At 26.0% G+C, this 15,425-nt stretch overlaps 2 protein-coding genes across 6 annotated transcripts in view; both read right to left on the reverse strand.

Moving 5' to 3' along the window:
• LOC122851453 (cilia- and flagella-associated protein 298) overlaps nt 1-1,659 on the reverse strand; it is a 32,345-nt gene extending 30,686 nt beyond the window's left edge. The window contains exons 1-6 of one of the 2 annotated variants that reach the window (XM_044150679.1): nt 1,596-1,659; nt 1,360-1,473; nt 1,119-1,268; nt 969-1,054; nt 731-901; nt 429-644 (exon numbers count right to left, since the gene is read on the reverse strand). In XM_044150679.1, coding sequence (XP_044006614.1) covers nt 429-644; nt 731-901; nt 969-1,054; nt 1,119-1,239 — 594 coding nt within the window. In that variant the 5' untranslated portion in view covers nt 1,240-1,268; nt 1,360-1,473; nt 1,596-1,659. Of the gene's footprint in view, nt 1-428; nt 645-730; nt 902-968; nt 1,055-1,118; nt 1,269-1,359; nt 1,552-1,595 lie in introns of those variants that run through there. The other variant, XM_044150678.1, reaches the window with a different exon arrangement.
• Nucleotides 1,660-3,722: 2,063 nt separating this feature from the next.
• The window catches only part of LOC122851455 (rho GTPase-activating protein 7), a 106,852-nt gene continuing 95,149 nt past the window's right edge, over nt 3,723-15,425 (reverse strand). For all 4 annotated transcript variants that reach the window (XM_044150682.1, XM_044150680.1, XM_044150681.1 and 1 more), the window contains 4 exons: nt 5,539-7,671; nt 5,259-5,410; nt 4,703-5,164; nt 3,723-4,583 (listed from right to left, as the gene is read on the reverse strand). In XM_044150682.1, coding sequence (XP_044006617.1) covers nt 4,469-4,583; nt 4,703-5,164; nt 5,259-5,410; nt 5,539-7,671 — 2,862 coding nt within the window. In that variant the 3' untranslated portion in view covers nt 3,723-4,468. The remainder of the gene's footprint in view (nt 4,584-4,702; nt 5,165-5,258; nt 5,411-5,538; nt 7,672-15,425) is intronic.

Below are 15,425 nucleotides of genomic sequence, written 5' to 3' on the forward strand. Positions count from 1 at the left end.
AAAATAAAATATTAAAAATGTGGAAAGAGTATAAACATCATGGTCGCAATTGTCAATGATATAAGGACATAATAATTAACCTAGATAATTTTCAACTGTTAGGATGTTTCTAGGCCAATCGATACAAATGTACTGCTTTAATTTAAATGGATCGATAAACTATGGCAGTGCTTGATGTTGTTTTGTTAAATTTCGTTAAAAAATTGTACTTGTCATGATAAAATATTGGCACCAGTGTAATTGGATTATTAAAACGTAATTTTATAACTTGTTTTTCATTTGGTTAATTTTAGTAACTATAGATTTTCCTTGTTTTAGATATTTTAATCAATCGAGTAAAATATGAGGGTATTCATTTGGTGGTGGTGGTAAATAACGCAGGTGGTATTATCAACAAATGAAGCAACAGAAATTTTTAAAAAAATTACCTTCATTTCTTCCTGACGTCGATAAGCACTCAGCATTAATTTTTTTTGTTCATCTTCTGTCATCAAGGGTTCGCGACCAGGTCTTCCTGATCCTCGTTTTTGTAGTTTAACAACAACTTTTGTTTTTTCATTATTACCCAAAAAGTCTTTCAACTTTTTTCCACGTAATAATTCCTTTCCGGAGAACCAAAGCTGAGCCAATTGATTATCCATTACCTATTAAATTAAACGTGGACATTAATTTATTTGTTTTATATTTTTTTTCATTAACATTTAACAATGATCATTATATTGATTATTACTTCTAGCGATGCTTGAGTACCACTTAAATCCTCGGTATTTTCAAACTCTTGGCGAATGACATCGTGAGGTGGAAGACCCATTGGATAAACAATCATGACAGATCCTCGAAGTATATCCAATGCTTCTTGGATTAATTTCAAATTAACAAGTTTTTCTTGAGCCACTAATTTCTAAAAATATAATATAATTATAATATTTTTTTTATAAATAATATACTTGAAAATAGAGATGACATACTTTTGATGTCATTGCTCGAGCATCTTCAATAGCTTTTGTAAATACTTGTTGCATTTTTTCACTTGGCTGATGACCATTTCTTCGACCTGTTATTTAAATCAACTTATTTATTAGCATTTAATAGTTTTTATAAATTTATATTTTGCTTACCAATTGTGTCTCTGTTAAATGTCCATCCACCCATTGGATTACACTTGTTACCCCATTCATCTTTAAGCTTTAGCTCTTCAACTTGTTCATCAGTCAAACCCATCATGTCTTGTGGCAACATTGTACCATGTTTTCCAAGCTCCTCCAACTCTAAATAATATTTAAAAAAAATTATTATAAAAATTATTAGCTTTTGTTTATTTATAATAAATTATTTTAATATGTTTAATATTATTTTTACCGTAGCAAATTCTTGAAACTTTTAATCTACCATTGTAGATAAAAGTAACGTCATTTATGACATCATCAACAAGCGCATCAACTGATGTGTCATATAAAAATTGACTTTCGTCTCCTTTTTTAATATGCAAACGTACCATTTTAATTGATAAAATAATTATATCAACGTGAAAATACAAGGTTATTTAATGGATGTTAGTTTGTTACTCTGAGAAACAATTGAAAGCAACTAGTTACCTTGACAACTTGTAGACAATGAATATTGATCAAATTTTCAAAACAGGAATACAGGATTCTTGACTATTTTTTGTTTGTTGATGATGTTGATATTTCATCCATTCGCCAGTCTATAGATTAAATTTTTGATAGTAAATAAGTCAAGATGACAATGCTTGTAAAAGTTTTATAAAATTATCAAAACTTTTTGATTAAAATAACTAGGTTGAATATCATAATTTTAACTTTATTTTTTTTTCTTTTTAGTAAATAACTTGAATAGGGTAATAGATAATAAAATAACACTGATTAATAAACTTACCCAGTTGTTCATTTTACATTTTTACAAATCAAAACACTTGGATGGTTATTTTTTTTTTAGTGTATGTGAACATAATGATTATTACACGACAATTTCATGACAAAATAACTTGTTGACTCGTTGTGTTTTCATTGAGATGATTCATCACTGATGACCAAGATGACAGAGATTAACACTTGATCTTCATTATGTCTTGTAGCCTTTTAGAGTACCAAGTATTTTACTACATACTGCTACATACTCTCAAGTGGCTTGTTTGTTTTTTTTTTTTAACAATAATTAGTGACTCTTTTTTTTTTTTAGTACATCCGATTGCGCATGTGTGGTCCGCCAAAACTAATAGCAATTTTTTGACCAAGATGGTCGGCAGTGATGTAATAGTGAAGCCGGTGAAGCCGGGTTATTTCAATTCATAATTTCGAGTTAAATATTATCGGTATTATTTATCAATCAAATACTAAATCTGGTATCAATCGATTCACAAAACTCTGTACTTTACATTAGTCTATAAATCATTGCTTGACGGTTATTATTTTATCAAATATTCCGAGTTGAAAATTTTAAAATTTGAGCAGCGTAAAAAAGGGTATGCCATTGTATTACATTTTTTTTCAATTTTTTTTATCCAAAAATAATGAGTATTCTTCTATTTTAATGAATAAAAAATTAAATTCATTTTATTCAAACAATTATAACTTAATAATTATTTTCAATACAAAATACAAATATATTATTTGGATTTTGGAGTATTTTGGATAGCGTCACGTCGAGAAAAAAAAAAAAAAAAAAGAAAAAAAATTACTCCAATTCCTGGAATCTTCCCGGGAATATAGTGTTTTATTTTTTTTATTTATTTGCTACTTGAATAATAATATTTTTTTATCAATTAAATTTCAAATATAAATTTATTAACGATAAATCTAGTAGGTTTCAATATTTCGTGTCGATGGTAATACAGCAACTTTTATTATCTCTAAATAAAATTTAAAAACTGATTTTAATATTGCGACAACAATCCTGTGATTACAAATTTTATTTAACAAGTTTTGTTTTTTAATTCAAACAAGAACAATTAATTCAAAAAATTGTCAAGTGAATTTATCAGTTCAGTGAGTTTGTGTGTTTTTAATTTTATATAAAAAAAAGACAATGAAACGAGTAAACAACTTTAAAATTCATCACTAAATCAAATCAACATGCTGCAACATGGTGAGTTTTATATTTATAAAATAATAATAATACAAAATCTAATTTTTCTAATATTAAAATTAACCAATAATCAAATAAAAACAATAGGATTTTATTCTTCTAAATATTAGCCATCAGAAATAACAAAAAAAACCATCAAATTATTTTATATATAGATATTTTTTCTTTTATTTAATGAATATATATTTTCGTCATCCATTTTATAATATAATAATAATAATATACATATTTACATTTGTTGAAACACTTATTACAAGAATACGTCAATATATTCTCAATATAATATGAAGACATTTGTTTTTTTTTATTTTTTTTTGTCACGTTTGATATTTTTCTTAAATTTTTTATTTAATATAATTATCTTTAGCTACTGGAATTTTGGACACAAAAATATTAATTCTTTTTTTTTATAACAATCATATATACTTTAACATGAATATATAATAATTTTTTAAATTATTAATTTGTGTTTTTGAATAATCAAATGACGATGAAACATGGTGTAATAAAAATCTATATTATTTTTAAATTTTGTTTTTGTCAATTATATGCGCTCAAAAAATATTGAGTGACTAGTATTACTGTTCAAATACATTTATAAATAATTTATTATTATGCACAGTGACAATATATAAATTATCAGAGACCCTGTAACAGAATGGTCCATATTTTTCTCCAGGTATTTTGAACAAATGCATTGTGCACCATTAACATCATACATTTCCAAATAGACAAAAAATAAAAAATAAATGTTTTACATCAATAAGATAAACTATCATATACTCGCGTTAATTATTTTTAATAATAAACAACAAACGACAATTATAAATTGTTTTTCATTTGTTTCTTATTTATTTTTTTTTTTTTCATTTCATTAAATACTATGACCCGCAAGCATTCCGACAATTAGCACAACATTCAAGTAAATTAATTTTTTTTTTTTTTTCAAAATATCAAATTGATTTTATAATAAGTAAACATACGTAGTTTTATATACGTACAATTGGCCATTGTATAATTTATTGTGCAAGGGTGAAAAAAAAAAAAAATAAAAAAAAAAAAACTTCCTCCATTAATTATTAAGTTATTATCAATTACAAAAAAAACTATAATACAAAAAAAAAAAAAAAAAAAATAGTTGATGAGTGATATTTGGTCCAAAAACAATATAAAATATATCACGTAATAAAAAAACGTGTTATTGATTAAATCTTATTGTTTATTAAAATTATTCCTCAATTGTAAGAGGAACAGTCAGTAGATCTTGATCAAATGATTCTGACGAGTGTGATGATGATGGTGTATTAATATCATCTGTATTTTTAGATCCATGCAATAATGCCCATTGCATGGATGCCCATTCTCAGACTTTGCTCTCTGGACCATCAGCAGTATGTTTAAATGAATTACGTATTTTACTCAAATGAAGAGCAGCAATATGGCCATAACTTTTATTGTACCATTCTGGGGTTCGTCCTCTATGAAAATTAGAAAAAAAAAATTAATTAATTTTAATAATTGATTAATAATAATAAAAACAAAGATAAGAGAAAATAAAAAATAAAAAAAGGTAAAATAAAAAAAAGAAAGGACATACTTTGTATCGACTCTGGACAAATGCATGATTCGTGACTTTCCACTTCCACATTTTTCAATGAGATAACGTGATGCAAGTACTATACCACGAGTACCGCCCAGCATGACTGGTGCGTCTGGATGTTCAACTGATGTTTCAACAATAACACAAGCGTCCTTGGGTAGGTCAGTACGCCAAGATCTCAAAATACAGTAATCACGTGCTGGTAATGGGCTCATATTGCCTGAGGCATATTGAAATATTTCAGCATTTGCATCCAATTTATTAACCATTCTGTATTTTAAAAGTTGTGGATCCCATATATGTCTTTCACGTAATACACGATGTAATAATTCATTTGGTGGTGCTTCAACTTCAGTTGTAACACGCCATAGACGAAGTGGATGACCATCACCAACTTTTTTATATGCCATATCAACACTTGTATCTGCTGGATTATTTACTGATACCCAACCTCGGCTTCTATTCATTTAATAAATAAAAAATAAATTATTAGTTTATTGAAATTTATATATATATATGATTTTTTTAAATTAACATTAGTATAACAACTTACTTTTCTCGTCCTTCTTTTAATAATGCAGATGTACAAGCATGTAAATATCCACGCCAGTCTTGTTTCATCTCTGATCCAAGTTCTTCAAGTGCAACTGGTACACTTTCTTCCATATAATTAAAGTGACACTGTGTTAGCATATCTGACGAAACCTGTAATTAATAAAACGACAAAAACAAGAAATTAATAATTATATAAAAAAACAAAACAAATTTCTAAACATGTTTATATGTATATGAAAATATTTAGAAATTTTTATTATTAAATATGTTGTTTTTACCATGAATAATTCACGATGCATTTTAATCAGATAAAGAAGACAATCATGTGCAGCTTTATTTTCTGATAATTCACGTTGATCAGGTATTCCAACTGTTTTTCTTCTTCTTGGTGATACACTACTTGATCTATTTGTAATATTTGAATTAGTATGATTAAAATGAAATAAACTTGGTGCAAGACATACTGCTAAATTTGATGGTGTCATTTGATTGTACGGTGAATTATTAGCAACATGATTTAAAAAATCAAGTAATGTTTCAAGTGCTTCACGATGTTCATCTGGTAAAAGTAGTAATACACATTGTACAGCATCTGGTCTATATTCAATTGGTACATGTTGAAATATTGCTGTAAATGTTTCAGATAATTTATTTGTTAATAATGCTTCTGGTAATTCACGAAAATATTGTTTAACTAAATCAGCAACATCAAATGCTTGTTGTCCATCAAAATTAATATTATCACCTTGTGTTTCAGTCATAACTTTTAATTTTTGTATTCTTGATCTAACACCACTTTTACGAAATATACCAACTTGATCAAGTGCATTTGCACGTAACCATCGTAATGCAATTTGTATACATTTTGGTAATGCTTGTCCAGTACGTTGTAATGATAATAATAATGGTACACCAAATACTGTTTTATCTTTATAATCTGGTGTTTTAATTTTTCTTATAAATTTTGGTAATTCCCAATTCCAACCAGTACGATGAGTTGGACAATATCTTTCCATACATGCTGTTAATTTTAATAATGCTAATTTACGTAATACAAGTAATTGTCCACATGACATTGATGCCATTGCTCTTTGACAAAGTGGATCAAGTGTTTCTGGATATAATGAGCCTCTTTGAAAACTATGCCATCTAACAACTGTACCTTTTAATCTTGGTGATTCATCATCTTGATCAGAATCTCTACTGGCCATTGTTGAACTACTCTCTTGGCTACCAGCTAACTCAGAGCTTCTTGATCTTGATTTATCTCTATATATTGTAACATCTTTTTCCAATTGTTTAATTTCTTTGTATGAATTATCACGTATATGTTTAAAACTTTTACTCATTTTTTCTTCTCTTTTTAATGTTGTTGTTGTTAATGTTGCTGCTACTGTTGCTGTTGCATTTATTGTTGATGCTGTTGTTGTTATTTTATCATCTTTATCAATTAATTTATCACGATAACGTTGTGATTCTTTACCAAGATTTAAACTACCACCACGTGAATTAATTGGTGTTGTTTTTATTGGTGTTGATTGTTGTTGTTGCTGTTGCTGTTGTTGATGTTTCATTTGTTTTTGTTGTTGCATATTAACAAAATCAAGTAATTTTGTATTATTTGAATTTGTATCTTTAAGATATTTATGTCGCCAACTTGATGGTTGACATTCAGAATCACTCAGTGCACCTTGATCATCTTTACTACGATAAAGAAATCTTTTAGCTCTATTTAATTTTGTTTTTGTTGGTGTTGGTGCTGGACCACCACCTTGTGAGCCATCTGAACAATAACTTGATGAATCATCACCAAATGGACTTATTGATGTTGACATATTTGTATGTATTAAACTAAATGGTGATGGTGGTAATGTTAATGGTGATACTGGACGATTTAATGATGATGCTGGTATTAAATCAAATGGTATTGTTAGTAATCCAGTTGGTGATACATCAACACAATTAAGATCTTTCATTTTTTGTTGCATTGTCATAACATCAACAACTTGTGGTCCACTTATAACAACACCCTCACGATTTTGTCGTTTTCTACGACGTGATTTTAATGATTCAACACGACGTAAAAATGCTAATGCTTGTTTAGCACTATCACGTATTCTTTCTGATCCAGATCTTCTAAATCTTGGACTTAATTCATCTGTTTGTGGATTATTTCTAATATTTATATTATCAATCATTGTATCATCAGCTTCTTCAGCTTCAAGACGATCTTCAAGTACATCTTCTTCTAATGTTATTTTACCAGCTGCTATTGCCTGAAGTCTTTCTTGTTGACTTGGTGTTATATCAACAACACGTGACCATCTTCTTGTTTTTTTTTCAAATGTCCAATTTTCACTCAATGCACACTGGGTATCCTCATCTGAATCATCACCGCCACCTCCACCAGTCTGTAATTTAAAAAACAAAATTTAACATCAATCACAATTCATTTATCAACAACGTAAATCAACTTGTGTATATATATTTTTTTTTTATAACAGCAATAATAATAACAATAATAATCATGTATCTATCGGAGATTGACCCCATTTGACAATAACAAACCGGGTCACGTGTAACTCGTTCGCTTGGGTGGGCGGCTTTCGAAAATATTCCCTCTCCTTTTTTAACAATATATATATATTCAAGTAGAAGTTATGAAACTTCACGCCGCTATTGTCACGATGCAAAGGGAAGCGATTGTGTATGAAGCTGGTGACCTGACCCCAACAGTCTGCGACAATGGACCTAGTTTCACTCTTGTATTATATACCCGCGCGCTACATTGACTTTTATCCTACTTAAACTACCTCGATCATTTCTCAAGATCTACCAAAGACAATACTAAAAGAACAAAAAAAAAAAAAAATTATATTATAAAAAATTCTAGACGTCGACTGATGCCAGTCATGGGGTCTACCTCAATGTTTTATTGTTTCCATTTTTTTTAATTTTTTTTTTCCGCATACACTGAAGCATTGTCGTGTCACATTTTTCTCCATTGAATTTTATGACCAAGGGATGTCATAATTTTTTTTTTTTTAAAGATTCTAAAGTAATCGTTTTTTTATTCTTTTAAAGTGTCATAATAATTTCTAAATAGTGGTAAACACATCACTCAATAAATTGAAAAAATATATAAATATATTTTGTAAATAATTTTTTTTTATGAAATAGACAAAAACTAGGCCATTTAAAAATAATATAACTGACACATAAAAATTTTATAATACTGTAAAATAATAAATTTAAAAATAAATAATAATAAATAACTACCAAAAAAAATTATTAATAATATTGTTAATATTTTTGCAATATTACATTACTAAAAATTGTCTGTCAGTATTAATGACAGCTCTCGAGTTTTCAGCAGTTGAATACTGAAATAAATTTATACTTGCACACACAGTATTTATATATTTCGTGACTTAATATATTTTTGTGTTATCACTGTTGTCATTGAAAAATTAAACTCTATATTTTAAATAAAAAATAAACAATAGATTGCCATGATAACAACATCAACTAGTTAATTTAAAAATAAAAAATTTAATTATATATTTTTATAAATACATAAAATATCATCAACCAATAGCAACATCAATCAACTAAAGCATAAATAATAAAATTAAAACTCCCAAATATTTATCAGTATAAATAATAATAAATAATTATGTTTTTTTTTTATCCGACAAAAACAAAATTGATTGATGTCATTGGCTGAATATATTTTATATAATATTTATAAATAAATATTTTTTTTATTTATTTTTTAAAATATATGTATATTATCAAGTTGATAGATTTCTTTTTGCATGTGTGTGTTTATGTATCTGTGTGTTAAAAATGAAGATTATTTTATTCACTATTCGCGTCACTGATTTGCACTATCTGTATTTCCGTTTCAGTATGTTAACTCAGCTACGTGACTTGTGTATGTCTTTTTTTTTTTTATATTTCAATATGTGCTATTTTCACAAACTCATTGTTCATTTTAAATTACTTTTTTTTTTTTATTTACTATTGTTTAAATTGGTGTTTAAGGTCGTATAAAAATATTTTATATCTAATCTAAAAAAAGAAATAGAAAAAAAAACCACACAACTGTAGATAGACTCAACTGAAAAAAAAAATTAAAAAAAAAAAAATTTCAGCTCGTCATAAAATGAAAGACATAATGATAACGATAAAATTATATAAAATAAAAAAAAATAATAAAAAAATTTATTATTAATGTGTGCTTATGTCATTTGTGTATGATTTTTTTTTTAATTTTTTTTTTATTTATTTCTTTTTCACGTATTTTATAGATGAGTCGAAAGTTGCATGAGTCAATAAACAATATAATCATTTTAAATATTGTACGTGTGTGTGTGAGTGTTGTCCAGTTTGAAATTTAGTGATAAATATTTCATGTGTCATAAAATATATAATGGGACACTTGTAAGACGGTTAATATATAACGTGACTTTGTATCTCGATATCTTGGATCAATTAGGCGGTTAATATGAAAGTCGCGTATGATTATGGGTGAGTCGGATTTTGTATAGCAACGCAAATTGCTTATAAACATTAATATGTATCTCAATTGAATAACAGGGTGTAAAATATATTTAAATGATTGGAAAAAACAGACACACACACTTGACAAAGTAAAATAAAAAAGAAATTAATTATTTTCATTTTAAAAATATTTAAGAGGAGAATATAAATAAATAAAAAATACATAAAGAATAAAAAATATAGACTCTTGTTGAATAAGAAAAAAAAAAAAAAAAGTTTATTAAGTATCTTGAAAGAGAGTGTCAATTACAGTTTATTCATTGGTAATCATTTTGACATTTTAATTTAACAGTTTCACTTGATCCACTAAAATTTGGTAGACACTGGTTTGTGTTTATAATATTATATACATGTCAACGTCATTTTAAGTTTGTGTCTTGGTAATTGGTTGCAAGCAACAGGACCAACGGATTGTCAGTGTATTTTATATTTTTTTATTTTGATGCACTACCCACCACAATGTTATACAAAAAATTTTTACTAACAGAGAAAGTGTATTTTTGGGCGAGTACCAAATACACATCATCAAAGAGGCAAATTTTTTTATATTTTTTTTTCATTTTACAACTCGCCACCTCGTTTACTTGCTTTCATAAAAATATATGGAAAAAAAAAAAAAAAATTTGCGATAAAATGGAACAGATAAATGAAATTTAAAAGGAAATTTTTTTTTTTTTACAAAAAATCAGGACAATGACCTAGGTTGATAAATATATTTTTTTAAAATTCTATTATTATTTTAAAAATATTAATTAATTATATTGTTTGTAATTTTTTAATTAAAATTATTATCAGGTTTTTAATAATAAAAATAAATAAATAAATAAATGTAAAATGAAAATAATAAAAAAAAAATTAAATTCAGATAATTTATTTTGATGAATCAAACAAGTCTGAGAAATCGTGAATTCCAGATGCATTTATTTGAGTCAAATACACATTTATTCATTTATCGAAATGCCCAAGATATTACACATTTGCAGTTGTACAGCCTCGAGTACAAACCTCGATTTCTTCATTTGCCCTTGTTTCGCGCAATACACATATACACATATAAAAAAGTTTAAGATTAATGTTCAAGTAGCTCCAAGAAAACTTTTTGCTAAATACACACACACACATACACCTGATATGTGATGTCCATTCTGGTCGCTTGACAATATTTTTTTTTTTATTCAATATTTATTTTTTATTCATTTATTCAATTTTTTTTTTTTTTATTCAGTTATACTGTGCACAGTCACATATTCTTGTTATTTTTTATTTTTTTTTAGTTTTATCTTCCTTTTGTTTCGTTTCAACACGAGTAGCATTTATAAAGCCAACAAGTCACATAACCCATCAAACAGGATTTCTATATACTCTTCGATTTCCAATTGTCGATGATTTTTTTTTATTTTATTATTCCCTGATTCGTGCCAGGCAGTCTACAGTATCCAGGAACTTTGTGAAATATATATATTTATTGAACAACTTTTAAAAAAATTTATATTGCATTTTTTTATATATAAAAATAAATTAATAAAATATATAAAATTCAAGTTTGATTGGAATTTAAAATAATTCATCTAGACAAGTTTTATTATATGAGACTAGTTTTTTTCTTTTTCTTTTAAATGTGTTGGAAAAAATTTCAAAAAAAAAATAAGATCATAGAATTTTATGACAATTAATTAATAAATAATAATTTATTTTCAATATAAATATATTAGACTAATTTAAAAAATATAATTTTAGAAAAATTAAAGTGTATAAAATAGGTGTATTAATTATAAAAAAAAAAAAAAAAATTTATATAATCGTCAAACAGTCAATGTACGTCGATGTTGTCTAAGGCCGCCCAGCTTGTAATATCGCGCAAGTGCACAGCGTGTATCCGGCATTTATCCAACTTGTGTCTAACGAGATACCGGTTATTGCGTTGTATAGATCATAAACACACATGGCAACAAGGCGTGCTAGAGCATCCGTATTTAATATTATATAGAATATTATATATCTTAAGAGGCAACCAGACGTAAATTTTTATTCATATCAGTAAAGGATCTGTGCATAGTAGCGTATCTCAACGTATATATAGAATAAAATAAAATGCATCATAGCCTTGAAGTTTTGCCGCTGCAAAATATGAGCTACTGCTGTTTTGGATATTTTTTTATACAATATATAAATACACCACTTTTATATATACCCATGTAATTTAAATATTTTGTCATTTATCAAATCATACGCATTAATTTATCAAAAATATATAATTTTTTTTATTTTTTAATTAAATTTATAATTTTTTCATATATACATTGATCAATCTGAAATATATAAATACATATTTCTTGTTTTTTTTTATATTAACGAGCACATTGGCATCCATAATTTCTACTGATGCATTTGTTTATAACAATAATAAACAATAAACATTTTGTGTGTCACGCGGTTTATCAAGCGCTCGTATATATGTTACCAATTTAATCCTTCGAAGATCACTCTTTGCTTATTTGATTTATTTCGTTAGCAACAAAAAAACAAACTATGTTTCACTCACTCTTTTTTTTTTTTTGTTTTTTTGTTGACCAATCAAATGTCCGGAAGACCGATGATGTTTGTCCTTATTTTATTTTAGGATTTATCTATTTATTTATTTAAAATTATTGTTTTATTTAATAAATATTATTATTATTATTATTATTTGTTATTTTATCATCATTGAATATATAATTCAATACAAAAATAAACAACATTAACATATGCAGTATTGCATTAGCACACCCAGACGCTCCTCATAAATTCCAATCGCTTTCACGCGTCGTCTGTTAATCATTGTTCGCATATATACTGCATAAATAAATAATGAACCATCTGTTGAACTAGAGTGGAACTTCCATATATGTATCGATGTTTGTATGTTTATTTATTTGGTAAAAGAAGCAACATGTAGTGATATGTAGTGATCTCATTATTCAATGATAATAATTGCAAATTTTAAAAATATATTTACGTATTTTTCATGTGCGATATATACACACTACACTGAATCATCATGATAAGAAAAAAATATATATAAAATATATATTATATATGAAAATAAATGAATGAAAAAAATAAATAATATAAATTAAATTAATACAGTCAAGATGATACTTGTGAGTGTGCATGTGATGCCAAGCAGTCTGCACAATGTTGATGTTGTTCTGGTTTTTATAGTATCATCTTCTTGATTTTTTATTTTTTTTTTTATCTTGAGGTTTTTCTTGTGAGGTTGTTTGAGTGTTTCTTTTACGTATTTTAATCATAACTGTTTTTTATTTTTATTATTGTTGCAAGTTATTTTTGTCGATTGTCTATTTCATGATGAATTAAATTATATTTTCTTTTTATTATTATTGATGATATGTTTGTGTGTTGAAGGCTTGTGTGTGCATTCAATGATTAATATTATATTCTTCTATATATATAAATTTTTTATAATTGCTTTTTTATAAAATAATTATCATTGCCTTTGGGTTTATTATAAACTGGAAGTGCACTTAAATGTATCAAGATCGATTGAGTGATCTCAGCACAGTGTCAATTTTTGTAAAAACATTAAATCATATATATCAAGATTGTTTATGTTAACTCGGGTATAATTAACTCAGCATAATTAGTTATTGCTTGATTTTTTTTAATCAGAATGAAAGTTGATAAATTGAATTTAATTGAAGAGTAATATTTATCTCATTTATTTTTTATTTTTTTTAAAATTAATTGAAGAAAAATTGTTTATAAGCTGTCAAACATAAATACCATATTGAAAAATATTTAGAAAATTATCATAAAGAATGTTTAGAAATTGAATTATAATTTTTTTCAAATTAATTTATCATATTATATCTGATGACTAAATTATCAAATTGATAATCAATAAAATATTCGTGTTTTAATAATAATACAATATTAATAATTTATATACACAAGAAAATAAGTCACGATTTTGTTGTTCAAGTATATACCAATAGAAAATTTTATAAATATATTTATAGAAAACACATTTCTCGACAATATAATCGTCCTCAAAAAACTAGATGAGATTCTCACTCGAGGTTATATACTTGTAATATAAATGGCATGTAATATAAAAAATTAAACGTGCAATCGTTATAACGGTGTGACATAGAAACACGCGTAAAAACTCGCACGAATTAAATTCATATATATATATATGAATTTGTTTATAACAAGTATCATGCCAGTTTAGAAATAACGATTCAACATTGACTAACTCTTTATCTTTTATATTTTTTATTTTCATTTATTTATAATAATAATATTCTATCTTTATTTACGTGCTGAAGTGAATCTAATGACCACAATATATAGCTTCTTATTCGTGTGGTTTTTCAAGATATTTTATGATAAACGAGGCATCATGGTGAATCATTTATTAAGCGGTAAGTTGGATCAAAGTAAGGTCAAATACAGTTCATTATTATTACTGTTATTATTATTTTAATAAAAAAAAAAAAAAAAAATTGTCCTGTGTTCAATTAAAATTAAATTCTCCATCGATCGGTTGAATTATTTTTTATAACTTAATATTGTTTTTTAAATTTATTTATTAATTGGCTGAGGGGGGACGGATAAAAAAATGGGGAGAGAAAAGTTATACTGGTAGATTGATCGTGATCATTTATCGAGATTAATGAGACCAATTGTAATTAATTAATTTTTTTTATTTATATATATTTTCTTTTTGACTGGTTTGATGATCATGTACATTGAGAATGTAATATTGTTGGGAGTTTAAGAGTAGAGTAGCACACGCCCAACTGATGATAAATTATATATTATATATGTTTACAATAATTTATAATACGTGCCACGCAGTCTGCTACATTTGCAATACTTGCTCAGGCATATTTGATATTGTATGTACAGTGGCAGAAATATAATATACACGTAAATACCAGTTTTCCACTTTTACGCACAAACAAGACTTTAAAAATACGTGGCGTAATTGCAATGCTCATATATGTCCTGATGGGCGTTAACTTGTATGTCTCATCGTACGATGAAAATCCACAACGAGAAAGGCACTTTTATGAAAAAATTTTTTTATTTTTTTATTGTATTTCTTTTCTTTTTTCACAAAAGAAACTTTATAAGAAAAAAAAAAAAAAAAAAAGGATTGAGGCCTTGGAATAATAACTCCATTTTTTGCTTTTTTTTTTTTAAATATATTAATATAATTAATTTTGATGAAATTATAATTAAAAAAAAAAAAAAAACAAGGCGTGTGCCTGTGGTATACTGAGAGTTATTTAGAATTATAAAATAAATGAAAAATTTAATAAATTAATGAAAATAAAGGTGATAGCTTGGGCAAGAAAGTGTAGCATAAATTTGGCAAAATTATTCAAGAGTGAAAGGCTGATGCATACTCTCATGGGATAACGAATAAAATAACATGTTGAATTCGATGAAAGATCGAAAGTTTGTTCATCGAATTAAACAAGTCGCATCTTCATTGGTATGAATTTAAATAATAATAATAATAATAATGATAGTAATGATAATAAAAATAAAAATTTAATAAGAAATAAAACGAGAAAAAATAATCATA

The sequence above is a fragment of the Aphidius gifuensis genome, linkage group LG3 (assembly GCF_014905175.1).
Source record: "Aphidius gifuensis isolate YNYX2018 linkage group LG3, ASM1490517v1, whole genome shotgun sequence".
Classification (NCBI taxonomy): domain Eukaryota; kingdom Metazoa; phylum Arthropoda; class Insecta; order Hymenoptera; family Braconidae; genus Aphidius; species Aphidius gifuensis.